Genomic DNA, 26563 nt, shown 5'->3' with positions numbered 1-26563 from the left:
GGAGTTGGAACAGGGCATGGACCTGGCATGGGTGGGACAGGACAGACTGGCAAAGGGGCTCCCAGAAGATGTATGAAATGGATCTGAGTCTAAGAGAGCCAAAGTCCATTGAAGTCAATGCGGGACTCTCCATTGATGTCAGTAGAGTTGGATCAGCTGCTAAGCTGGTGTGACTATACCTTAGTCCTTCCCCCCAACATGTGCAACGCCAGTTCAAACCCCATTAGAGTCTTAACCACCAGCCACCATTTAACCTGCATCTCTCCCTCCCACATCACCACTCAAACTGCCGCTTGGATGCCCAGGGAGGGTAAGATGGGGCATCTCACGTGATGAAAGGGTCGGAAGAGTGTAGCAAGATGAGCAGCTAACCGGAGGATGTAGGAAGGTGTGAGCTAAATGAAACCACCCCCCTGCTGTACGTTCCACCTAGCGCCTCTGCGAGCCAGTTACGCTGACTTCCCCTCCTGTGCACACCAAGTGTCAGTAGCTCCCCAGGAGTCTAACCCCCGCCACCCAAACCTTGCGCATCACCGCCACATTCAGTCCAGGATGTCCAATCCCCGTCCCAAAAGCATGAACATCAGGAGTTAATGCCCAGAGCCTGCTCCATCAGGGCAGTGACAGCTAGCCCAGCTGAGCACCTGGGGGACGAGTGGCAGAGCATTCCCGCTGGACGGCCCCCTGTTCTGGAATCCCCTCCTCCTTCTTGCATGCCACATTTGGTGGCTGGGAGATGGGGATCAGAGCGGTGGCCCTTCCCCGAGGCCCATGGAACGGCAGCTGCTGTTTGTATCTTGTTTTTGTAAACATGCCCAGATGTGGCCCGCCCTGGGCATGTGGCAAATGTCTATAACCACAATAGTATGTGAGAGCGAGACTCCAGGGTGGGGGGTGGACATAGTGAAGATAGTGAATCAGCCCAACTCGGGCCAACACTGAGGACTGTTGTGGGGTCGGGGGTGGGAGGCTGAGGATTCCAGACAGTCACATCTTCTAGGCAGCCAGAGCCCTGTCTGGTCCATGCCTGACAATGCCCCTAGCTGGGAATATTCCTGTGGCAGGAATGCGTGTTGTTTCCAGACGTTGGTGGATGGATCGGCCCAGTTGGAAACAGCCATCTCTGATGCTTAATAACCAAGTTTCCATCCCTTCAGAGCACGGACATGCTCCGCTGAGCTCCTACAGCGGCCTTAATGACTGCTTTCCCTCTCTTTCTTTCAGGGACCTGAACTATAACAAGCTGTTGGAATTCCCGGTAGCCATCAGGACGCTAGGCCGGCTGCAGGAGCTGTGAGACTTCTTATTTACTGCATTCCAATTGAATTCTCGACAAGATAGTAACGCATAAAGGGCCACGCATGGCCTGAGCTGGGGAGAGCAGCCACGCCAAGCCTTCATGCACTGCCTCCAAAATCCTCCCTACCGTCTCTGTGATCCCCATTAAAATAGCTCATTCCACCCCACCGTGGCAACACATGCCTCGTGGAGCCTCATTAGCGTGGAAAGAGCATTTCTAGAAGTCGTGACACCAGCCGGCCAACGGTGATGGGTTTTAACAGATGTGGCCTCTGGCAGAATGCAGGGTGGGGGGGACCACATGGAGCTGGGAGGCGAGGAGGCGCACTCCCCCCGGCCTCGCAGCTCCCCAGTGCTGACTGGCCTCAGCCTCCTGGTAGGCCTGGCTAAGGACCTGAGCCGAAGCCCATTACAGCCATAGAGTTTAGGGCCAGAAGGAACCACCAGATCATCCCTTACAGGATCTCCTGTCAATGGGAGATGCACCGTTGACATCAGTAGAGTTTGGATCAGACCCTAAGCTGTTGTGACTGACCCCCTACTCCCTCCCCCACTGCACATCTCACCCACTGAGGCTTGTTTAGAGCCCCAACTCTCACTGATGTCCACTCCCAGGATCAGGCCTATAGAGGCAGTGTACCCGTGGAGTTAGCCGGGTGCTTATAAGGCAACCCCCTGTGGTAGCTGCTATTCTCAGCCCCAGCAGCACCTACAGCCTCCTCTAGCACCCACAGACTCTGGTTGTCTACACCGCACATGGGACCCTTCTTGTGGCTTGCTCCCCTCTGACTGGTGGGTCCAGGGGAAGGATCAATATGGGCCATCCCCGATTAACATACAAAGAGGGTCCTTCCTGTGCTGTTTGGACACACACCTCGCCTGTGTAGCATATCACATGCTTGTGTTTGCCCCTCTCAGCACCAGGCCTGGGAGCGACCTTTGGCTGCCGAGAGCTGTGGCAGGGTGCGGCGGCCCATTCCTCCCATCAACGTGATCTGTGAGATTGTCCCCTTTTTTCCTTTTCCTCCCTGTCTCCTCTCTCTTACCCCAAGCACCTTCCACCCCCACCTCGCCCGCACTCTCCTCCTGCCACGCCTACTTCTGCTCTATATCGCCCGCTCTGGTCTTTGTCTCCCCCTGCGACAGTCGAGTGCCCCTCTGCTATGCCAGCCCCGTCTCGGCTGCACCAGTCACACCCATGCCCAGACTCGCTATCTGCACATGCCAATGTGTGGGAGGGCCGGCGAGAGGGGCTGCTCACTGAGTGGCTTCAGGGAGGCCATGGTGGCCAAATCACTGGCCGGCAGGGAGTGTGGGAGTGTATGGGGAGTGTATGCGCTCGCCCAGCCTGCTGGCAGGGTCACCAACTTAGCTGGTCAGTGGCTCCACAAGGGCGCAGAACTATTGTCCATGCAAGTGCCAGGGATGGGCCCTGAGACAGGGACAAAACCCCATTTTGCAGAGAGCTGGGGTTCCCTAGTTATTTATTGACCCTGAGGTTGTGCCGCTCATTCGTGGTGATGTAGAGTGGGGGCATGGGGACAAGAGGCAGCACCGTTTGTCTCCCACCCAACCCTTCCTCAAAATACTGAGGGTTTTTTGGTTGTCTGGAGGAAGAGGAAGTCCCTGGGTAGGAAGAAGATCTCTCATAGTAGAGCCAAAGGCAGAGCTAAAGCCAACAGCTGGAAGCTGAAATTAGAGTGGAAACAAGAGGCGCCTATTGAACAGCAAGGGGGAATTAACCATTGAAACAGGTTCCCTAGGGATGTGTGGATTGACCATCGCTCAGGGGCTGTTTCTTCTTGACAATCTGCTGTAGCTCCACCACACAACGCTGGGCTCAGCACAGGACTCCTTGGGTGGGCATCTCTGGCTTGCGTTAGGCTGGAGGGCAGAACGGAGGATCACAGGGGTCTCTCCTGGGCTTGATTCAATCTGTCACAAGGTGGGAGGCAAACCATTTCCTGGGCATGGCCAGGAAGTGCTATGGCCAGCCCTGCATCAAGCCAGCCATACCACGAACAGGCTGCAAACATAGTTAAAAGTTGGACAGACGTAATGGTGAGACTTTTTTAAAAAACTAAAATCCTTGGCAAGATAAGGTGGCATAAAATGGGCCCATTCCTTTCATTGTGCTCCCAGAATTGGACACTCTTCCCTATATTTAACAGCCCCCTGGATCCAGGAATAATCCCACTGACTTCAGTGGTGCTATTCCTGGCATGCCATGCTACTCAACATGAGCAAGGCTAGCACAATCAGGCCCTAGGTCTGATGTAGCAGGGTTGTCGATGATGCACCTTTTACATTCGTTTCAGTGGTGTTATGGGTGAGACAGAGTCTACGGGTGAGTCTACACTACAGCGCTACAGCTGGGCCCCTGGAGCACCCTATGTTAATAGAAGGGGTTTTCCCTTGATGTAGCTAATCCCCCTCCCCAAGAAGGGGGATAGCTCAGCTGACAGAAGAATTCTTCCATCAGCTACCTGCGGCTACACAACCAGTACTCGGTGCAAAATTTTGCACAACCCTGAGTGATACAATGAGGTCAATCTAATTTTAAGTATAGACTACATCTAAGGCTCTGATCTCATCCTAAGGGTCATGGTGGATTCTCCATCAGCGGCCATTTTTAAATCAAGATGGGATGTTTTTCTAAAAACTCTGCTCTAGGGATCATAATAGGGATGTTCTCTGGCCTATGTCATACAGAAGGACAGATGAGATGATCGCAATGGTCCCTTCTGGCCCAGAATCTATAACTCCGTGCATCCCCTCTGTGTTTCAAATCCTCTATCTCTTTTAAGGGGGTTTTTCCCATCTTCTGATCCAGTCACATCTTGGCCTTTCTCTTCCAACAGGGGTTTCCATAACAACAACATAAAGGCTATTCCAGAGAAGGCATTTGTTGGGAATCCTTTGCTCCAAACCATGTAAGCAATGTGAACCAGCTTTCTTACTTCATTCTGTACAGGGGATCTCCATCATTTCCCAGGGTCGTAATCTGACATGCATGTGCCAGGAAGGGTGGGATGTGATGAAAGAAGGACCCTAATGTAAGATGAAGGTTTGTCTCTTATTTCTTCCCCTCATAGAATATCAGGGTTGGAAGAGACCTCAGGAGGTCATGTAGTCCAACCCCCTGCTCAAAGCAGGACCAGTCCCCAATTTTTGCCCCAGATCCCTAAATGGCCCCCTCAAGGACTGAGCTCACAACCCTGGGTTTAGCAGGCCAATGCTCAAACCACTGAGCTATCTCTGCCCCTCCCTCCTGTCCTCTAACCCCCTCTTTTTCCCATGTGTCCCACCAACCCCAGTTCTGATGGCTCCAGTCTCACATGAAGCCCTTAGAGAGGCGGAGAGATGAACAGATCATTTGTACAGCAGTGGTATTGCTGTGTGTAACACACAGCGGTGGGGGGGGGGTTTCTCCACGCCTGCCCAGATGTTAGCCCACGGTGATTCTTAGAGCCCGTGCTTGGAACTTGTTTGTGATAGCTGTAGCTGCGAGCCTGGGACGCGGCTAGGGAGAGCTGAGCCAAGCCAGTTCGGCAGGCCACGATCACCACCCCAGACCCAGCAGGGTGTGAAGGCCCGTGGGTAGGATGCAGAGGGCTGTCGGCACCACTCCCGTCCTAACCTGAAGGTTTTCCAGGCACTTCCTCCCTCTGCTTCCCCCACCGCACTTTTGGCACTGAATTGTTGGAATCTCTGACAGGCTGGTGCTGTACATCGTATGGGGGAATCCCACCTTCTGGCAGTGGAGGGGACAGCAGGTGACATGGGGTACTGCTCCGCTCTGAGGGATGGGAAAATACAATCAGAGCCAAACAACGCGACCCTCAGCCCCGTTCTACGCGGCATGCGCAGCAGTTTGGTTTAACAGGGGAGCAGCTCCATTGTGCCATGCGCCTGCCAGTCGTGGCTCAGAGCAGTGATAGGACTTCATGGAGGCACCTGCAGCCCAGCAGGCAAAACCAGGGCTTCAGAGCGCTTTCCCCAGGGCCCTCCCTTCAATGCCCAGCCTGGGTTGGAGCCTGTAGCATAGGCAGGAATGATCTGGAGCAGGTGGGCTCACCACGAGGATGCCAGAATCTCTTGCACAGCTCGTTCCTAGTCCCTTCCGCTGCTTTGGACTAACACTAGCATCTCCTCCAGTCCGCACAGGGTAACCTAAGCTGGGTATTTGTCTCCTTTGCAGCCATTTTTATGACAATCCCATCCAGTTTGTTGGACAGTCCGCATTCCAGTTCTTGCCAAAGCTGCACACTCTGTAAGTTCATCACTCAGGTCCTTAGAGATGTAAAGCCCCAAGCCCCCGGGGCCAGCAGACTGGGTGTCTTCCATCCCCCTTTACCTTCCAAGCCCTCGTGTCTGGAAGTACCTTCACCAGGGGATCGTGGCAGAGCTCTGCATGGCCCATGTTAATGACCCAGGTGTCCACAGTCACTCAGAGCAACTGTTCTGAGAGGGGCCTCCTTTCTCACTGCAAGCATGGCAGGGCCTGGCTGCTAGCCCCCCAGGACTCTGCAGTGTCCCTGCATCTCTCTGGAGAACATCCCACTCACCAGACATCGGTGTGCTTTCTGCCATGGCCCCGCATGAGCCGCAGATGCTCCTTAATTTGCTGCATTCTCTGTGTGCTGAGTCTCACACCGCTATGCAGCACTGCCCGGCCCTGGCAATACCATGCTGCCTGGCAGAGGCTTCAAGGGAACAGTGGCTCACAGAACAGACACACAGTAATGCATTGCCATAGCAGTGTGTCACAACTGGAAACACATTGACAGGCATTAGCCTGCATCTCATCTGACACCACTTGCCATTGTGTGGTGCATCTTCTTGACCAGCCAGGCCCGCACATGGGGTGTTTTGCAGCCAATCCTCCTCTGTTAGTGCACAGCAGATGGGCCCGTGGCAGAGGTAACCTCAAATGTGCTCTCTTTACAAGCCTCTTAAAGCCACTGGGTGCATAGTTATATGCTCCAGCTAATAAAATAACTTCTAACAAGAACCACGCAGCGTTCTTTAGCTCCCTGGGATAAAGGCACCAGGGAGCTGGGAGGTGATCCCCTACCATAATTTTGTTGTTGTTTGAAGCAATTTGCCAAGAATGTCAGGGTTTGGAGGGGGTGGGTATGACCCTGCCAAGTTTCCTGGGGAGTAAACGCCTGAGTCCCTGGTTCAATGTATCTGTGCCCTGCTCCACACCCCAGCCAGCAGTGGCATGCTCCTGGGAGAGGTATCTTCAGGAGTGGCAGTGCTACCCACCTTCCTAGCTAGACTTGGGCCACCACTTGTCAGCTGCCAAAACTTTTGGGAGAAGGGGGGATTTGGAAGCTCCAGCACCTGCCCTCACTCCTTCCAGTTTGCTCTGTCCATCTTCCATACGACCCCCCCCCCCGAGCTTGTCCATCCTTCTCTGCAGGTCACTGAACGGAGCAACAGACATCAGAGAATTCCCAGACCTTAAAGGAACCACCAGCCTAGAAATTCTGTGAGTGGCAAGTCGTCCTCTTCCATGTTCCTCGTGGTGTTCCTTCCAGGCTTGGCCATGGGCTTGGAGGAGAGAGCGTTTACCAAGCTCTGCAGTGCAGGGTCTTAGACACCACGGGAAACTCCACTGCCGATCATTGAGGCTCCTCTCTGCGGTTGCTGCCCATAGCTCCTCCTGCAGTCCCCCACCCTTACCCTCCACGTGTCTCTTTGCCACTGTGGTCTCTGGCTTGCTACCTCCCCCCGACTTGGTCTGTAAAGCCAGCTACTCACATAGTAGTGAGAAAATATATCCCACACCAACCGTTCAGTCCCAGCACTACCGTGTCATTCCCCCAGGGAAGGAGGGTTTGCGGCAGATTGGAGAGCTTCACAAACAGAGATCCTGCTGACACTGCAGAACCTCCCACCATTTCTGCAGGGCCTCAGATTCCCCCACTACCAACCCCAGTAACAGTGCACAGCCCTGATCCCCGGATGGAGGGTGCTCTGCGGATGTCTGTGGGACCAGCACATTCCCCTTCCACAGTCTCCAAGGAGAAGCCCATTGGCAGGTTAGGTGTAGAACCAAGCAATCCGTCAGCCCTGGGGCATGTTAAACTCGTCCCTCCGTTCCCCCAGCCCAGTGCAGGGTCCTTCCTCCCTCTTACCAAGTCACCTTTAATTTCTCACCATGTGCTTTGCTCTTTCATTTGCTCTGTCCTCCCTCAGCGAGGACTGGGCTCTCTGCATGCCAGCTTCTCAATAGCCCCTTCTGTCTCCTTCGCGCCCCCAGGACCTTGACCCGGGCAGGGATCCATTTGCTTCCCAGAGGAATGTGCCAGCAGCTGCCCAGCCTCCGAGTCCTGTGAGTAACCCACGTGCTTCTCCACCGGATTTTACTGCCCCATTCTTTGGTTTGCTTGTCTGATCCCAGCACAGCGCCCAGTGAGGCAGCTCTGGGCTCCGGGACATTAGCTAATAAGACACCCGCTGGGATTGACTTCTCTCTGCTCTGTGGCTTTGTGTGCTATTCGCCCCAGTGTCAGGGTGGAGTGGAGAGGGTGCGAAGTGCTACCAAGTCAGCATGGCCATGTCTTGCCTCTGCTTTGCCCAGGTGCCAATGGCACACCAACTGCAGGGCTGGGGGGAATCCTACCTGTTTTGCCCAAGGCATTGCGCCAAACAAACCGAGACCTTGAACCCCACCAGCCACAACGCCTGGCAGAGCAAGGCCTCCCCCTGTGTGCCTGCAATGCAGCACTGATTAAGGGTGTCTGGGCCTGAGTCACTTCTCACTTACCTGGTGTAAATCAGAAGTGACCCCAGCAATGGTATGACACTGATGTCCATGAGAGGGGGATCAGTCCCTAAGTCTTTCCTGAGGCGGTGTGTGACCATTACCAGAGCTGGTTGGAAAGTGGGGCGGGGTTTCCCCCATGGAAAATGTCAACTTTTTGGCCAAAAAATTGAAAACTGAACATATTCAGTGGAAAAAAGGTTGGCAAAAAAAAAAAATTAAAATTTGATTTGGAAATGCTGCTGAGGTGCCACATGGGACTGTAGTGCTGATGCTGTTCTCCTCTATGGGCCGGTCTCTTCGGCCAGACTACATTTCCCATGATGCACCCTGGTCTCCTTGTTGAGCCACTGTGGTGTATCCTGGGAGACCCTGTCTAGGGTGAACTCTGGGAGACCTAGTCTGGCAGGGGAACACAGATCATAGAGGAGAATGGGAGCATCAGGCAATTGACCTCAAACTTCCAGGAGACACCGTGGTAGCAATTCGGAATAAAAAAAAAATTAGGTTTTGGCCAAATTGTTTCAGTCTTTGGGTATTTGGGGATTTTTTTTTTTTTGAAAAAAAAAAGGATGCAAATTTTCCACCAAAAGCAGAGACGTTTTGTGAAAATTTTCATTTAGTCAAAACTGCACTTTCAGTTGAAAAATTGTTTGGATGGAAATTTTTTGACCTGCTTTACCAGTCATGCTTTCCTCTCCTCTGTGAACTGGATGGTTTTGCCTCTTTCTCTCCTATTTTCCCTTGTGCCTTTTCTTGGCCTCAGGCCGTTAATTCGATTCATTATTGATGGGAGACAGAATGGCTGTTAAAAATATACCTTTTTTATAGTGATCGCAGGTCAGGCAAAAGCAAGGGTCGTTGTCTGTGTGGCGTAGTAGCGTGGTCTAGTGGTTAAAGCAGGAGACTAGATCTCTCTCTAAGGTACTTCTCTAGCCCCCATCACCATGGTATCTGAGCACCTCACAATCTTTAATGTATTTATTGTCACACATCCCTGTGAAGCAGGACAGCGCTATTAGCCCCATTGTACAGATGGGGAACTGAGAGCCAGAGACTAAAACTTTTTCACTAGGAGGGTGGTGAAGCACTGGAGTGCGTTACCTAGGGAGGTGGTGGAATCTCCTTCCTTTGAGGTTTTTACGGTCAGGCTTGACAAAGCCCTGGCTGGGATGATTTAGTTGGGGATTGGTCCTGCTTTGAGTAGGGGGTTGGACTAGATGAGGTCCCTTCCAACCCTGATAGTCTATAGTTCTATGATTCTATGGTTCTATGACTGCCCAAGATCACACTGGAAGCCTGTGGCTGAAGTAAGAATTGAACCTGCTAGGAGTCAGGACTCAGGGACTTTGTGCCTGGCTTTGTCACTGACTGTACATCCTTGGGCAAGTCACATCATCACTCTATGCCTCAGTTTCCCCACCTGTATAGTGGGGACAGTAGCTCACAGGAGGCATAGTTAATGTTTGTAAAGTGCTTTAAGATTCTGGACTGGATAGTGCTATAGAAATACAAAGTATAAGGACTAACAGTTGTGCGGCGGGGTGGGAGGTTGCGGACAAACGCTTGCTCACTAGTGCAGTGTGGGGCACAGATGGCACAGCAAGGTCTTGTGGGGGGGGAATCATGTTTTGAATGACATCCTGGGATGGGGGAGATGCAGCTGACAGGCAGGAACATCCTGCACTGGCTGTAATGAAACACTGAACATGTCGTCTTCCAAGAGAAGGGCTAAAAATCAGGATCAGGCCGGTGGTGCAGCTTGGTGCACGTGCAGTGCCAGGGAGTAGAACAGGCACCACCAGCACCCTGACTACCCTGTGAGCTAACATGTCTCCTGGCCTCTGAAAGTGCATCTGTAATGCTCATCCATCCACAGGGGCAGGAGGGGAGCCTTGACATGCACAAGTCCCTGCTCTACCTGTTCAAAGGCAAGGCTCCATGCAGGCAAAAGCACGCATCCCCAAGTGCTGCAGCTGTCTCTGGGGCGGGGGCTGGGTGGGGAGAGCTGCGCAGCCCTTCCCCTCAAGAAAAGCCAATCCCCAGCGGTAGAAGTGGCTCGCATGTGGCTGGGATTGATGGAGCTGAGCTGGGGCTGGGTTAGTAGGTAAGCCATTGAGCAATCCGTGCATAATGCAAGGAAATGAACGAGGAAATCAATGCCAAGTGTCAGGTGTGCGCTGAGCAGATATGCCTCTATGCTGGGGTGTCCTGCTTTCCACAGCTGCACGGCCCGAGGTCAGTTCGCTCCCCTTCTTCGCAATATCAGCTTTCCAAGAATGCTCTCAGGATGGCTTGCTTTGCTCTTAATCTCCTGCCATGTCTGTGGCATTCCTTTCCCACAGCGAACTCTCGCACAATCAAATCGAGGAGCTGCCCAGTTTCCACAGGTGCCAGCAGCTGGAAGAAATGTGAGTCAAGAGATTCCTTCATTCAAAGCTTGGTTCAGGGACAGGGGCCCTCTCGGTGATAGTGAGGTGATCCTGGCTCTGAGGAGGGACTGAGCAAGGCGTGGGAGATCCAGTTCCAAGGAGATAAAAGCTCAGCCAGGCTTTTGCCAGGACTCAAACCCATTCTGGGGGTGAAAAGTTCAGTTCACTAACACTGGACCCAGATCCCCTGAAATAAGCAAGAGAGAGGCTGTGGTAAGGGCCCAGCACTATCCGGGAAGCACTGAGAATTCGTATTATTATGTGGAATAGTCGCCCCAGCCATGGACCAAGGCCCGTTGTGCTAGGGGCTGTACAAACATAGAACAAGGAGCTGCTCCCTGCCCCAAAGAACTTAACCCACAAGGAACTTTCTCTGGAGAGATCCCAGCCCCAGGAGGAGAAAGAAGGGCTTGATTGCATTGAGCTCTGCTTTACCTTCATACGAAGTTTAATTCCCCATCTGAGCATCCCCTGATCTATTCCAGCTGATGGCATTAATAGGACCCCTATCACCATGGTAGCTAAAGTTTGGATTTTCAAAAGTGCCTAAGCCAGTTAGGTACCTATATCCCATTGAATTTGCCTTGGGCCCAGGTATCCTGCAATTCTACAACTGCAGAACTGGCTGTGGAATTCACCCACTTGCCACGGAGCTGTGCTCCGCAATTGGACCTTTTGTTTAAAATGATATGTGTCTAGCCTTTATGGTTGGGGAGAAAACCTTGAAAATAGAAACTGAGTGTAATTGATGTCATGGGGTCTGCCTGAGTCTGCAGACAGCCTGAACCAAGAGATGCTCGGGAACAGCACAGAGACCTGGCAGGGGAGCAGGCAGACATGAGGGCTGAGGGTGAGTCCTACAAAGCATTACAGCTGGAGATGAGATGCTTGAATGTGTTTCGTAGGCAAGAGGAAGGGAGGGTAGGACGCCCACTCACCGCTCACAGCAGGACAGGTGGTATTGCTTGAGAAGCCCAGATTCCTCTTAGGGAGCGTGGTGGAGTCTTCATCAGCTGGAGCCTTTACAGCAAGATTGGGTGTCTCTACCTAGAAACTGCTCTAGCTCGACCACAAGTTATGGGTTGGATGCAGGGATCCCTGGGTGAGATTCTCTGATATGCATTAGGCAGCAGGTCAGAGCAAATGCTCAGAATGGCTCCTCTGGCCTTTCTGAATGTGTGACTTAGAGACAGACTGGGCTGCGAATAATAGCTGGTATTGTGGGCAGTGCAGAGAAGCGCTCTGTGAAGGATCGCACCTCAGGGAGTGCATGGGAGTGTATGGTTCCATAAGCCGGTGCAGTGTGGCTCCAGCCATGGCCGTGATTCCTTCCCACCCCCTTGGGTGGCTTGTGCTCTGGGTTGCCAGAGGGGCGTGGTCTCCGCATTCAGGAGAATGCAGGGTCAGGGATTGCACGTGGCACATGGCTGAGACTTAAAGAGGGTGCAAAGCATGGGATTTGGAGATAGTGGGTCAGCGCACGCGCGCCTCTGAATGGCTCTTTGCGAAGGGCTGGATTGCATCTGCTCCTTGCACGTGTGTGTGAACACACACACACACACACTCTCTCACACTAGGGTCAGCATCTATAGCAAAGAGCCATTCGGGGCGCGCGTCCTGACTCACCATCTCCAAGCTTTGCATGGCTGTGGAGCACCCAAGCTCCATGGTGGGATGGCGCATGGAATGGGAGCAGCGGCTTGGAAAGGCTGAGAACGCGAGAGCCTTTGACAAGCCCAGACAGACGGTTCTTTTGCTGTGTGGTGGAGGGGGTGTGTGTGAAAGGGAACGCTGTCTGACACCCAGCGTGGCGCTTGGGAGAGGGCTGGGTTTGGGTTGCTTTGTGTCCTGACCCGCTCTCCCCTTGAAATAAGAGCAGGGTTGACAAGTTTTCTTCTGCTGCCAGGAGGCCCAGAGAGATCCTCTCTCTCATGCCAGCTGCTCTGTCTTTTCAGAGGCCTCCAGCACAACAGGATCCATGAAATCAGAGCAGACACCTTCGGGCAGCTCGTGGCCCTCCGCTCCATGTGAGTCCGGCTCCGGCTCTGCCGGCACTGGGAACCGTGGGGCTCTTTGTTGTGGGGGAGGGGAACCGTGGGCTCACTGCCAGATTTGTGCAGGGTGCTCACGCAGTCCCAGACCTGAAAGCTTTGCTTGCACTGCTAGGTTCTTGGGTCCCAAACACCTGCCCAGGGGAAGCAATGGACTACGGGTCTATATGGGCACATGGGATAAAAACCCTTTGCGCTGGTGAGCCCAGCTCCAGGCAGAGAGCTCATGGACTGCGCTGGCTCTGGCAGTGGCTAGGTACAGATCATGCCAATAATGGCAGTGCATGGAAGTGAATGCAGCACAGTGCAGAAAACACACACAGTAATATATGTATGTGTGCACCACAAATACACAGACGCCCTCCGTACACATCACGTACACTAACCACACATATTAACCCCACAGAAACATATACACACCACACATGCTAACCACACACAAACATATGCAACACCTGTACTAACTACACAAACACACAGACACTACACCTCACACGTACTAACCACACACATTTACCCACTACTGACTACACCTACCAACTGCTCACAGATGCTGTACACCACACACATTCACTCACTATGTCCCGACTGTACTAACTACACACACACAAACTCACATGGACACACAACTGCCCACTAACCACATCCACTCGCACCATGCATGCTAATGCGTACACACCAGCACTTCACACACACTTGCACACCCAATCCCTACAGATTCTAGCTCTGCTTGCCCATTCCTGGGAGCCTCCCTGCAGTGTCACTGTACTGGGAGCAGAGGGTATCTGGGCCAGTAGCCTGACGCTTTGGCACTATTGGGAAGCCATGAACTGTCAGTACCTCAGAGTTTAGTATTTCAATGCAAAAGTCCCCAAACTTGCAGAAAAAAACCCAAGGCGGGGGGGAATCTTTCCTCAGGGGCCAGTCAACTTGTGCCCTGACAGGAGCTGTGCAGCCTTGCGCTAACAGAGCTGGATTCCAAAACTCCAGGGGGTATGGATCTGGCCTAGCTTGATTTTGGATGGCTTCCCCGCTAAGAGAGAGCCCGGGACAGTCAATGATAACGTCCAGGGTCCCAGCAGCCTGGGGAAGAATGTGGGGAGGGAAGAAGGGACATGGGAGAAGAAAAGGAGAACACACATGCCAGTGGAGGGGACTCAGGAGGTTTTACTGGGGATCCGTTCAGGGCTGATGAGAATTTGGCCTTCCTCAGTAAGAGAGGGGTCTCCCCAGAGCGTGGTGAGAATCAGGGGAGCTTGGACATTGAGATTTGGAGGGGTAGTGGCTGCATTTCACATCTTAGGCCTACCAATCTCGATAGCTTCCCCATTCACAGGCACCCCACCATTCTCTTCAGCCACCCTCACCGCCGGGTACTTGCTTTGCAGAGACTTGAGTTGGAATTACATCCAGTCGATTCATCCGGAGGCCTTTGCGACCCTCCACTCGCTCACCAAGCTGTAAGTTGCTTCGAGATTACTCCTACAGTGGGACAAGGAAAGTGCTGTTGTGGGGACCTCAGGTTCCCTCACAGAAAGTGGGGCCGAGCAAAGATGCTCACACACACACCAGTGATGAGTGTGGTATAAATGCCTACACAGACAGACTGGCAGACAGGATGGCTTGGTGGGCCCTGCATGATTGCTGTAGCACTAATGCAAACACATGACACTGAGAGTGCCTCTCAAGTGAAATCTTGACGCTACAGAAAGAGTCACAGAGTTTAAGGCTGGAAGGGACACACAGATCATCCAGTCTGACCTCCTGTGAATCACAGGCCACTAAACACCACCCAGCCGCCTCCACCCCAAGCTCCACAACCAGAATTAAAACAAGGTATTACTGCCCGCAGGGGACTAAACTGTTACATGCCACAGGCAGAGAACAGGAGGGACCAAGGTGCACCAGTGCCCAAAGCCTACAGTGGCAGGGATTGGATTTGGTGAGATACTCAGATGATCATAGCAAGTGACCCGCACCCCATGCTGCAGAGATAGGTATAAACCCTCAAGGTCCCTGCCCATTTACCTCCCATGGGGTCCATATTTTCCCTAGATGCCTTTTGCTAATGAACAGAGTGGATGCTATATCAACATGGGTCTTAGGCCCCGCTCCTCAAAGGTTGCTTTCGATGGGAGTTAGGATCCTAAATACCTTTGAGGATCTGGGATCTTCCTCTTCATAGCCAGCCTTCTTCCCTGCCATGATCCTGCCGTGAAGCTAGCCATAGCTCGCCAGTTTAAATGTATCAGGGGATGGGTATCGACCCCAAGTCATCGTCTGGTGACCATTCAGTAGTTTTACGTGCCAGGATCTATTGGTCTCTGTTGCTAACAAACAGGTATCCAGTCCCCAGAATTGCTGGGGGCCAAGGGCTGAGTTTGCCTGGAACACACGCTGACCCCTGCACTAGAGAGCTGAGGCAAAATCTTACCCTAGGTCAGGACTGAGACGCGTTAGCAGGGCAGGATGAGTACATTTGGGCTGCGGCTGTCTATGCTGTAGCTGATCAGGGGATGACAAAGGACTTCACCCTATCGCCAAAGCTAATGAATGGCCAGGTGTCAGCAAGCTGAGTACGTGATTGCAATCAGGGATAAGACCCTACTTTTGATGTCATGTGGAAAATAGCGGAAATAGTGCTTTGCCACGCTAATTGGCCTTCCAAGACCTAAACCCAGGAAATTGGATGATTTTAAAAGACCTCAAGAAAATGGGACATGCCGGATGGTGGGAGTGAGGGAGCAGATCAGGGCATTCTAATCCCATGATTACGAGAGCAAGGCAGAAAACCAAAGTAGAGTTTACAGCAATGGCCAGCAGCGACCAAGTCTTCGTAATAGCGTAATAACAAGGCCCCGCCCACTCTGTGGCCCCACCCCCTGGCCAAGCCAGAAGCTGGAGCTGAACCGGGAAGTCCAGGCCCCTCCACTTGCCTGGGATGGGGGGGCCTGGGAGCAGCCCCTCGCCCATGTCCCCACCCCCCAGCTCTCCCAACCAAGGCAGGTGGAGGGTCCACAGCTTGCCATAGCTGCCCACACAGCTCTTACCCCAACCTGGCTCCAGCTTCTGGCCTGGTGGCAGGGCCTCAGGGGGAAGAGGAGGGGCAGGGACAGGGGAAAAGGGGACAGCCCCAGCCTATCCACTTTCAACAAGTGGGAAAGCCATAGCCCGTTGGCCCCCCCATTCCAGCACCCCTGGCGATGGCATTCCCCTAATGATTGCTGTATCTTTTCATTCATCCCCAAATTGAGACTGGCCCCCAGTCAGTGCCCAGCCACACTTCCTGCCCTCTCCATTTCTGTGTCATATTTTGGACATCCACCTGGTCAAAATGACCATGGGCCATCTGCCGAGCTGTCCAGCCTCTCTTGGTTAACACACCTCTGATCAGCAAAACCCTAATCCTGCTGCTCCTCCTTCCTTTCACTACAACAGAGATTTGACCAACAACCAGCTGGTCACCCTGCCGCTGGATGGTTTGGGTGGACTGACCCATCTGAAGCTCCAAGGCAACCCGGCACTGTCTGAGCCCTTCAGCAAAGAAAGCTTCCCTAAGATGAGGTATGGTTTTGCTCTGGGTGCCTGGTTCACCTTTATCCTCTGAGCTCCAAGTGGGTCTTGCCAATGGGCCTTTATTTGTTTATTTCAATCAGACTCCTGCTCTCCTTGTTTACTGGACATTTTCCTGCCATTCCTCCCGGCCGGCAGGTCGAGAAAGCCCAGTTTCTTGCTAACACTCCACATCCATCCTTCCGAGCCTTCCATGGGAAACTGATGTTCCACTTAACGTCCCATTGCTCACATCCGCCAAACACACACACACAAGCGGAGCTCGTGAAGCAAGGAGCATGAGCCTGGGGAGTCTCTGAACGGAAAACATTCTCAGAAGCCAGTCCTAGCTAATGACATCCAGCTTTCCTTCAGTAAACGCTGTTTGTGTGGCCGTGTCTTGTCTGCTATGGATTAATGAGCTGCCCAAAGGGGGTCACATTAAGCCGCTAAACAAGACAGTGCTACATAGATTATCATAATGGTCCCTTCTGACCTTAATATCTACGAATCTATGAATCTAAGGCACTGAGGTCACCTCTGCACTGGGAATGCCGGCTTTGTGGAGAGCCTCAGCACCTGTGTTAGCAGTGAGTTCTTAGCGCCGTCCCCTTGTCTGGTGCACAGTGAGCTGTGGCTATTGTAGGTTTCAGAGTAGCAGCCGTGTTAGTCTGTATTGCAAAAAGAAAAGGAGGACTTGTGGCACCTTAGAGACTAACAAATTTATTTGAGCATCAGCTTTCGTGAGCCGATGAAGTGAGCTGTAACTCACGAAAGCTGATGCTCAAATAAATTTGTTAGTCTCTAAGGTGCCACAAGTCCTCCTTTTCTTTTTGTGGCTAGTGCATGAGCCACGTTCATACCTTGACTCGGAGGTGAGGGCCAGCATTTTTCAGAAGTGGCCTCTGATTTGGGGAGTCCTCGTTGTGGGGTGGTTTTCAGAGGCAGTGTATGCCCCAAGCTTCCCACTGACTCCAGCTGGAACCGTGGGGTCTCGGCACCTGTGCAAATCAAGCCCAGAGTGTCTCAAGCTGGGCTTCCAAAACCGGAGGCTGCCAGCATCAGAGGCCATTTTTAACACTGTTGGTGTTAGCAGTTGAGGGATTGGTGGGGATAAGCCCCGACATGCAGGCGAATACAATGTAGTGACATCAGGACAAATGCAGCTCTCCCTTGCAGTGGTATGAATCCAGACTAACCCTAGTGATGTCCATTTAGCTGGTTTGGATTTACATCAGTGTAACGGACATGGGGAGGGTAGGCCTTGGACTCAGTCTCAGTCTGTGCACGCCCTGGTCTTTCCGAAACATCAGCTTGCTGGTGCTAGTGAGACAGTTTCAATCCTAATTGCTGCCCTTTCTGATGGGGGCATCTGGAACAAGTTCTTAGCCACCTCCTTAGGATCTTCACTTTCTTACCACCTTTTGGTAATAGGATTTAATCTGGAATTTACAACAGGAAGCAGATCTATATACAGAGTTCCCATCACCTCCCAGGGCTCGGCCAGAAATGTCTGGAAACTTAAAACAAAACCACACTTGTAGACTATAGAGTTTCCCCAGATTTACTAATCCTGTCAAAAGACCTTAACTGCCTGAAAAACTGAAGGCTGCCCTCAATCGGATTCTTTACTGGCTTCCAGAAATGAAGCAGGCATTTGCTATCAGTGGTGAAAGTGCTGTTTCAGCCTGATAGCCTTGATATTTAACCCTGATGATATTCAGCTGTGGTTTAATTGACCTTGTAATACAGGATGCAATTACTGGCCCTGCTTCTGATTAGTAGTCAGCTGCATTCAGGTATCTTGCTGAATTCGAGAAACATAGCCAGGCTTCCTTGAGTGGGCTGGCAGGGCGTGGCCCAGAGCCATAGGGCTGGCAGAGCTAGTTGGGGTATCCCCGACTTCTGATTCTAATCTAACCCCTGTGCCCGAGTCCCCCGTCACACTCAGAGTTTTTTGTGAGTCCATCACCATGCTGGAGAGCTACCCTCTCGATGCCTCCACCAAAGTGAGGTGCACACGCAGTGTTCTCAAGAACATGGGCAGGTGCAGGTAGCACTGGGGCATCATCTAGGGACTGTTATGCGAGCTGAGCATCTAGCTACTTTTCAAAGCTGGCATTGGGAGGCATGCTGTGGGCTCATGCTCATGCGCATGCTCATCCATCTGTCTCACAAGGAGTGTCATGAGCTATTACTTGTAAAGCAAGGTGCAGATGGGAAGTGCGCGCATGACATTTAGCCATGTTGTCACAATGCTCCTCAGCTTGCCGTGAGGTTGCTTTTAATTTCTACTTTGGATACTGGACATGTGTAATAACCGGTTCAGGAACCAGACACGCACCCTACAGTGCCCTACCCCCCCCAACCAGGTTTAGTCGCGTTTTGCACCGAGCATAGGGCAATGGGAAATCAGGCCCTTGGTTTCATGAACAGTGAAGTGCTCCGTTCCCAGCACACACACACACACTGAGAAACCTCACTGGAAGGTTGCAACGTAACATGACTTTGTTTCTCGGACTTCAGAACGATAACACACAAGAATCCAAAAAGCAGAGAGAACAAAAACAGGCTGCTCCCTAAGACAGTGAGGCACAACTCTCCCAACCTGGCTTTTAAGCTGCCTCTTTCCAGACTGATCCACATTGCTATAGAGCCCCATTGCCTGCAAGCTGGAGCAGGAAACTCTCCCCTCTCTTCAAGCGATAGCTTGCACTTCCAACACAGTCCACATGAAGTAGCTAAGAGACCTGCTTTTCTCCTCCCTAGAATCCTAGAAGTGCCCTATGCCTACCAGTGCTGCGCCTATGGAGTCTGTAGCAACTTCTTCAAGGTATCCAGCCAGTGGGAGACAGAAGACATGAGCCCGGAAGATGAGGATGCGCACAAGAGGAGCATGGGGTTGTTTCCGGGTCATGCTGATAACCACTGTAAGTAAATTAGGCTGAGCTGTGATCAATTCATGGGCCAAGTTTGGCTGTACATTTGGGCCTAATTCTGCATTCTCTTACATTGGGGTGCATCAGGAAGAACCCCATGGAAGACAATGAATGGCATTAGATCAGTGTAAAATAGAAGCAGGCCCACAGGTTTCCATGTCCAGCTGGTCAGGGGGTGTATCATTTCCTGTGAATGCTGACACCTTGGGCTGCAATCAGTGTTACTGTCTAAGGGCCCAGAGGAACTAGGCTGGAATCTCCAAAATATCCTGGATTGGACAGAATGGCTTGTATCTTGTCAGCAGCCGGGGGGCAGGCCCTATGGTGGCCTCACATTTAGGAGAGAACAGTCCCCTCCCATGGTTCTTTTAGCTTCAGGACTATTTCTCCCCTCAAACAAGCTGACCTGAGTTAGTGAATGGGCCATCTGGTATTCCTGTTTCAGAGTAGCAGCCGTGTTAGTCTGTATTCGCAAAAAGAAAAGGAGTACTTGTGGCACCTTAGAGACTAACAAATTTATTAGAGCATAAGCTTTCGTGAGCTACAGCTCACTTCATCGGATGCATTTGGTGGAAAAAACAGAGGGGAGATTGATATACACACACAGAGAACATGAAACAATGGGTTTATCATACACACTGTAAGGAGAGTGATCACTTAAGATAAGCCATCCCCAGCAGCAGGGGGTGGAAAGGAGGAAAACCTTTCATGGTGACAAGCAAAGTAGGCTATTTCCAGCAGTTAACAAGAATATCTGACAGGTTTCAGAGTAGCAGCCGTGTTAGTCTGTATTCGCAAAAAAGAAAAGGAGTACTTGTGGCACCTTAGAGACTAACAAATTTATTAGAGCATAAGCTTTCGTGAGCTATCCGATGAAGTGAGCTGTAGCTCACGAAAGCTTATGCTCTAATAAATTTGTTAGTCTCTAAGGTGCCACAAGTACCCCTTTTCTTTTTAAGAATGTCTGAGGAACAGTGGGGGGTGGGGCGGAGAAATAACATGGGGAAATAGTTTTACTTTGTGTAATGACTCATCCATTCCCAGTCTCTATTCAATGTTAGCCGTGACATTATCGGGGATGCTGTTCCTGTTGTCATCATGAATAGGTCGGAGTATGAACAAGAGGCTACTAGGCAGCTCTCCAACACCACTTTCTACAAGCCATTACCCTCTGATCCCACTGAGAGTTACCAAAAGAAACTACAGCATTTACAGCAACCTGGTGGCTGAACTTTGTGACTCTGTCCTCACCCATAACTATTTCACATTTGGGGACAATGTATAGCTTCAAATCAGCGGCACTGCGATGGGTACCCGCATGGCCCCACAGTATGCCAACATTTTTATGGCTGACTTAGAACAACGCTTCCTCAGCTCTCGTCTCCTAATGCCCCTACTCTACTTGCGCTACATTGATGACATCTTCATCATCTGGACCCATGGAAAAGAAGCCCTTGAGGAATTCCACCATGATTTCAACAATTTCCATCCCACCATCAACCTCAGCCTGGACCAGTCCACACAAGAGATTCACTTCCTGGACACTACAGTGCTAATAAGCGATGGTCACATAAACACCACCCTATATCAGAAACCTACTGACCGCTATTCCTACCTACATGCCTCTAGCTTTCATCCAGATCATACCACACGATCCATTGTCTACAGCCAAGCTCTACGATATAACCGCATTTGCTCCAACCCCTCAGACAGAGACAAACACCTACAAGATCTCTATCATGCATTCCTACAACTACAATACTCACCTGCTGAAGTGAAGAAACAGATTGACAGAGCCAGAAGAGTACCCAGAAGTCACCTACTACAGGACAGGTCCAACAAAGAAAATAACAGAACGCCACTTGCCATCACCTTCAGCCCCCAACTAAAACCTCTCCAACGCATCATCAAGGATCTACAACCTCTCCTGAAGGACGACCCATCACTCTCACAGATCTTGGGAGACAGACCAGTCCTTGCTTACAGACAGCCCCCCAACCTGAAGCAAATACTCACCAGCAACCACACACCATACAACAGAACCACCAACCCAGGAACCTATCCTTGCAACAAAGCCCGTTGCCAACTCTGTCTACATATCTATTCAGGGGACACCATCATAGGGCCTAATCACATCAGCCACACTATCAGAGGCTCGTTCACCTGCGCATCTACCAATGTGATATATGCCATCATGTGCCAGCAATGCCCCTCTGCCATGTACATTGGTCAAACTGGACAGTCTCTACGTAAAAGAATGAATGGACACAAATCAGATATCAAGAATTATAACATTCAAAAACCAGTTGGAGAACACTTCAATCTCTCCGGTCACTCGATTACAGACCTAAGAGTGGCTATCCTTCAACAAAAAAGCTTCAAAAACAGACTCCAAGGAGAGACTGCTGAATTGGAATTAATTTGCAAACTGGATACAATTAACTTAGGCTTGAATAGAGACTGGGAATGGATGAGTCATTACACAAAGTAAAACTATTTCCCCATGTTATTTCTCCGCCCCACCCCACCCCACCCCCCACTGTTCCTCAGATATTCTTGTTAACTGCTGGAAATAGCCTACCTTGCTTGTCACCATGAAAGGTTTTCCTCCTTTCCCCCCCCTGCTGCTGGGGATGGCTTATCTTAAGTGATCACTCTCCTTACAGTGTGTATGATAAACCCATTGTTTCATGTTCTCTGTGTGTGTTTATCAATCTCCCCTCTGTTTTTTCCACCAAATGCATCCGATGAAGTGAGCTGTAGCTCACGAAAGCTTATGCTCTAATAAATTTGTTAGTCTCTAAGGTGCCACAAGTACTTCTTTTCTTTTTTTGATAAAATTTGGGGTCATTTGCTGCAGTGGATCAGCAAATATATCCTTCTGCCCCTCCCCCCACCCAAAAAATGACCAGTCTCTAAAATGTTCTGGTTCTTATTTATGACCAGAGATGGAATGAGAGGTGTATATATATGCAGGAGCCACATAAGTTGACATCAGTAGACTTCCCCTGATCTCATCTCGTGAATGACACCAAAAACCAGCCACCAATTGCAATATTTACAAAGTTATTAGACTGGTTACATAAAGTGGTATGCAGGCTGCTGCAACCCAGATCCAGTACAGGAGCATGTCACTTTCAAGCCCATTGGTTACAGTGCTCTAAAACTGACTGGCACACTCAGATCATCTTGAAATTTGGTGTGCCGTTAGAGGGCCTGGGGTACAGTTTGTGGCGTAAATTTGGGGTCATTTGATCAGGCGGGCTCCCAAGACACATCCTCCTCCCAAGTGACCTGTCTCAAAGTACTCCCGCAGGTACATGCATACGCAGATACCTTGAAAAGAGCTTTAGGGTGCAAAGTTGGGATCATGCAGTCAAGGGTCTCCTGAGATAAAGCCCCTCCACACACACCCAAATGACCTGCCTTTAATTAACAAAGTGCTCTAAAATGTACATGCACAGCCCAATTTGCCTGAAAACTGAGGGACTGTGGGTCAATCCCAAGGCTTCTGCCTTTATCACTCTGAAAAGCTGCCGTCGTAGGTTTCACCCTGATGAAATGCATCAGTATTCGCAGGAATCGATGCTTGTTGCACACCGAGCAAACTCTGGCAGCTTCCCCCAGCAGCGTGAGCAGGATCCTTTGGGGGAGGCGGGGGCGGGAACCTTCCAATACAGGCAAATAAAAAGAGGAGAACCACAGTTCCTGTTTAGCTACTGATATCCAAACCTACGGAGCGAAGAAAGAGCATTTTGCAATGCAGCCGGGAGACAGTTTTTTTACGTGTTTGTGTAAATACGTGACCCCACGCACATTGACTAGTTCTGGAGTGCCTTGAAAGGAGAAACACATCAGGCTCGATCCTCCTTCTGGGCCAACAAGCGCCCGGTGCATTAGAAGGCGACACTACTCCCCTACCCCTGGGATTGCTGTGCACTGGGCTGGTCTCCTGGCATACAGAGCTGCCAAATAGCTGATACAGTAGCACAGAGGTGGGCAAACTAGGGGCGGGACCGTCCTACCCAGCCCCTGATCTCCTGGCCCGGGAGGCTCACCCCTGGCCCCTCCCCCACTGTTCTCCCTCCCACGCAGCCACGTTGCTGTGCGGACAGCAGGGCTGCAAGCTCCTGCCACTCTGAGCGGCATGGTAAGGGGGCAGCAGCGGTGCATGCCTGGCGATGGTGGGGTTGGGAAGACAGGGAGCAGGGGGTGGTTAGATGGGGCAGAGGTTCTGGGGGGGTCAGGGGTCGGGGAACGGGGGGGGGTTGAATAGGGCATTGGAGTCCTGGGGGGCCTGTCAGGGAGTAGGGGTGTGGATAGGTCGGGGCAGTCAGGGTACAGGGAGGGTTGGATAGGGGGTGGGATCCTGGGCGGGGGCGGTTTGGGTCGGGGGTCCCAGGAGGGGGCAGTCGGGGACGACAAGTGGGAGGGGGAAAACAGGGGGCGGGGCCAGGCTGTTTGGGGGAGCACAGCCTTCTCTACCCGGCCTGCCATACAGTTTCGCACCCCAATGTGACCCTCGGGCCAAAAAGTTTGCCCACCACAGTGGCAGGTGATCAGTCAGACATAAGGGAGCCCTGGCCATGCCTCCTGCACCAGCAGCAGGGAGGGAGGTTGCCCAAGTTGTCCACTGGCGCTATGCCTTTGTACGCTGAGGCATAAGGCTCGCTTTAGGCACACGCTGTGCTGGAGGTGCGGCCCCAACAGTTGTACACAGTGCAGAATCTGGGCTGGGCCTTTTTTTGCAACTCAAAGGAGAATGCACGGTCCACCCTTGCCTTGCCAGGCATGCTGTGCTAGCCCAGAGCAGGGTTAGCAGATCCTGTGTGATGATGCCTCATTGAAAGCGTGGTTCTATCCATTTTTATTTCGTAGGTTGCTATGGTGCCATCGCCCCTGGGCCAGGCGGTGAGCAGCGTTGCTCAAAAAACCAGAGCTGCTCAATTCTCAACTGCAGGAAAATCTGAGATTTCAAAATTTCATGTAGCCCCAAAGAGGGACCAAACGTCCGTATCGCCTCATTTTACACAAAATGAACTATTCCAAACTCTTGCCTTTATCATTTTGACCATATTATATATTAGTAGAACCATTTCAACTTTTATATTATATTAGCAATTATAGTATCATAGATTCATAGATACTAAGATCAGAAGGGACCATTATGATCATCTAGTCCGACCTCCTGCACAATGCAGGCCACAGAATCTCACTCACCCACTCCTATCATAACATTCAACTCAAAATGAAAGGTTTGGGTCATTTCCCATAAAAATGCTGATAAAATCGATACATTCCCAAAAAAATGTTTCCATTTAATGGGCTTGGCCTTTTCCAGTGGAAAACATTTCCTTTGGAAAATTTGCTAGAAGCAATTTTGAAACAAAACAAATAGATAGATATGGAATGGAATGGGTTATCTAGGGAGGTGGTGGAAACTCCTTCCATAGGGGTTTTTAAGGCCCGGCTTGACAAAGCCCTGGCTGGGATGATTTAGTTGGGGTTGATCCTGCTTGAGCAGGGGGTTGGACTAGATGACCTCTTGAGGTCCCTTCCAACCCTGTTATTCTATGACTCTATGATATTGATCTGAATTATGGGTACACAGCTATGAAAATGGTCCACAGACCCCACATTATTTACCAGTACAGTCTGTATCTCCTCCCCACTCCGATCTATTGGAGCCTGTGGATAAGCTTCATGAGTGGAAACTAAAAAACTTAGCTCTTGTTCATGTGGCAGGACCAGGAAGCACGGCAAGCTGGGTGGTAACATTGAGTAGGTGACGTAGAACCATGTGTTAACATCAGTGCTGCAGGAACCTCTTCGCAGCCTGGTCATTTTTTCCATCATTAATGTGTCCCATTCTTTAACTACGTTGGTGCATGCAGCTGGAGCATTGGCCCGGTGAGTTACAGCTGTTTCAATTAAATGTAAAATGAACCGGCTGTGCTGCGAGTCTCAGCGACGCTCCCGGCAGATCCCCACCTTTCGGGGATTAGCTCGCTTACTGCCACTTGAGCCATTGGATCGCTTAGTGGCTACTCTGTCATGCTCCGATCCTGCCAGGGGCTAAGCGCCCTGAGCTCCCGTTGAAGTCAATAAGAGGTAAGGGTGTTCAGCACCTTCCAAGAAGCCCTGAGCTGGATTGGTTCCGACCCCTCTTAGTGTGATCCCAGGGTATTAGGACCAGGGAGGGACGCAGAACAATTCTGAGGGATGAGACTCTTGGCAGCCCAGAGGGAGGAAGAGCCACCTAGGCCTATGCTAAATGCCTGTAAGAATAATTCCCATGGTCTGAAGGTGCATGGACTGTGCAAGCATGTCCTTAGCTAGGCATGGCCCTGGCATGTCTCGGTCATTAAACATTCAATAATGGACCCTTGCATCTCCTGTGCATGACTCATTTTTGCTCATGGGGTTTTTTAAATGCATTATAAATTGCTATTTTAATGTATTAATTACTGTTTTATTCCCAAGGCCTCCTTTGTGGCCTTCAGCAATTGTAGCCAGGCCTTGTTACATGAATTTAGAAGGACAGTACATTAAGTGACTCAGTAAGGAGGAACAAAGCTCTCTGCCCTTCCCCCCAGAGATTAAGCTTCTTGCTTAAGAGCAAATAACTCAGGATTTTTGCCCTGCAGCCTGTAGCAATGGTGTGAAAGGCAGGAGACTGGCGCCGTACAACCAGATTGCTCCAGGCAGATGGGGCTCGCTAGCCATGGCACCTAACCACAGCCACCTAGGAGAAGGGACTCCAGTTTCAAAACAAGAGCATCTGACTTGACCAGCTGGTGTGTAAAAGTTGTGCCATTCACACGTACTCTGTGGGTGTTTGACTCCAGACAGTATTTCAGTACAATGCTAGGGCGTCCCCTGGACATGACAGGCAACCGCTTCACCGGACAGCCGGGCAAAATGGAAAAAGGCCACTGCATTCTGGGCATAGGGCTAAAGAAAGGAGTCCAAGAACTATGTTTGGCTTCCCTGAATGTGGGAACAATGACTGTGAAATCAAGCAAAGTGGCCAAGAGGTTGAAAAAGACAGTGCACATTGCCTGTATACAAAAAGACAAAATGGAAGGGATTGAAATCCGTGAACATCAGGGAGGGTTACAAGATAGTGTATCAGGGCTCAGAAGCAAGGCGGAATGGATCAGGAATAGTCAGAGCAGAAGTATTACAGGAAAAGGTAGTGAAAATGCAAAGGAAGAGTGACCATCTGATGAAAGTTAGAATAGCACTGGGCAGAGAACAAATATACATGCTGGAGTTTGGTTGTACGACTGAAAAGAAGAAATTCTGAGAAGATAACGCTGGGCCGAGTGCTAAGTGAAGAACCACAAGGTGAGTACTTGATTATTGGAGCTGACCCCAACGGACATGTTGAGAACACAGTGACGGCTACAACAATTGTCATGGAGGATGAGACTTTGGAACCAGAAGTGAAGCTGAAGGATACTTTAGGGTTAGCCAGAGCCCATGGCCTGAGAACTTAATTACATACAGATC

At 51.1% G+C, this 26563-nt stretch overlaps 1 protein-coding gene across 1 annotated transcript in view; it reads left to right on the top strand.

The window, feature by feature from the left end:
• LGR6 (leucine rich repeat containing G protein-coupled receptor 6) overlaps nt 1–26563 on the top strand; it is a 215234-nt gene that overhangs the window by 176571 nt on the left and 12100 nt on the right. The window contains exons 7-16 of the mRNA XM_038380210.2: nt 1225–1293; nt 4161–4232; nt 5501–5572; nt 6728–6796; nt 7571–7642; nt 10420–10485; nt 12462–12533; nt 13946–14017; nt 15996–16121; nt 18879–19039. Coding sequence (XP_038236138.1) covers nt 1225–1293; nt 4161–4232; nt 5501–5572; nt 6728–6796; nt 7571–7642; nt 10420–10485; nt 12462–12533; nt 13946–14017; nt 15996–16121; nt 18879–19039 — 851 coding nt within the window. The remainder of the gene's footprint in view (nt 1–1224; nt 1294–4160; nt 4233–5500; nt 5573–6727; nt 6797–7570; nt 7643–10419; nt 10486–12461; nt 12534–13945; nt 14018–15995; nt 16122–18878; nt 19040–26563) is intronic.

The sequence above is a fragment of the Dermochelys coriacea genome, chromosome 21 (genome assembly GCF_009764565.3).
Source record: "Dermochelys coriacea isolate rDerCor1 chromosome 21, rDerCor1.pri.v4, whole genome shotgun sequence".
In the NCBI taxonomy this organism is placed as follows: Eukaryota; Metazoa; Chordata; order Testudines; family Dermochelyidae; genus Dermochelys; species Dermochelys coriacea.
This window is presented reverse-complemented; position numbering and strand designations above follow the sequence as displayed.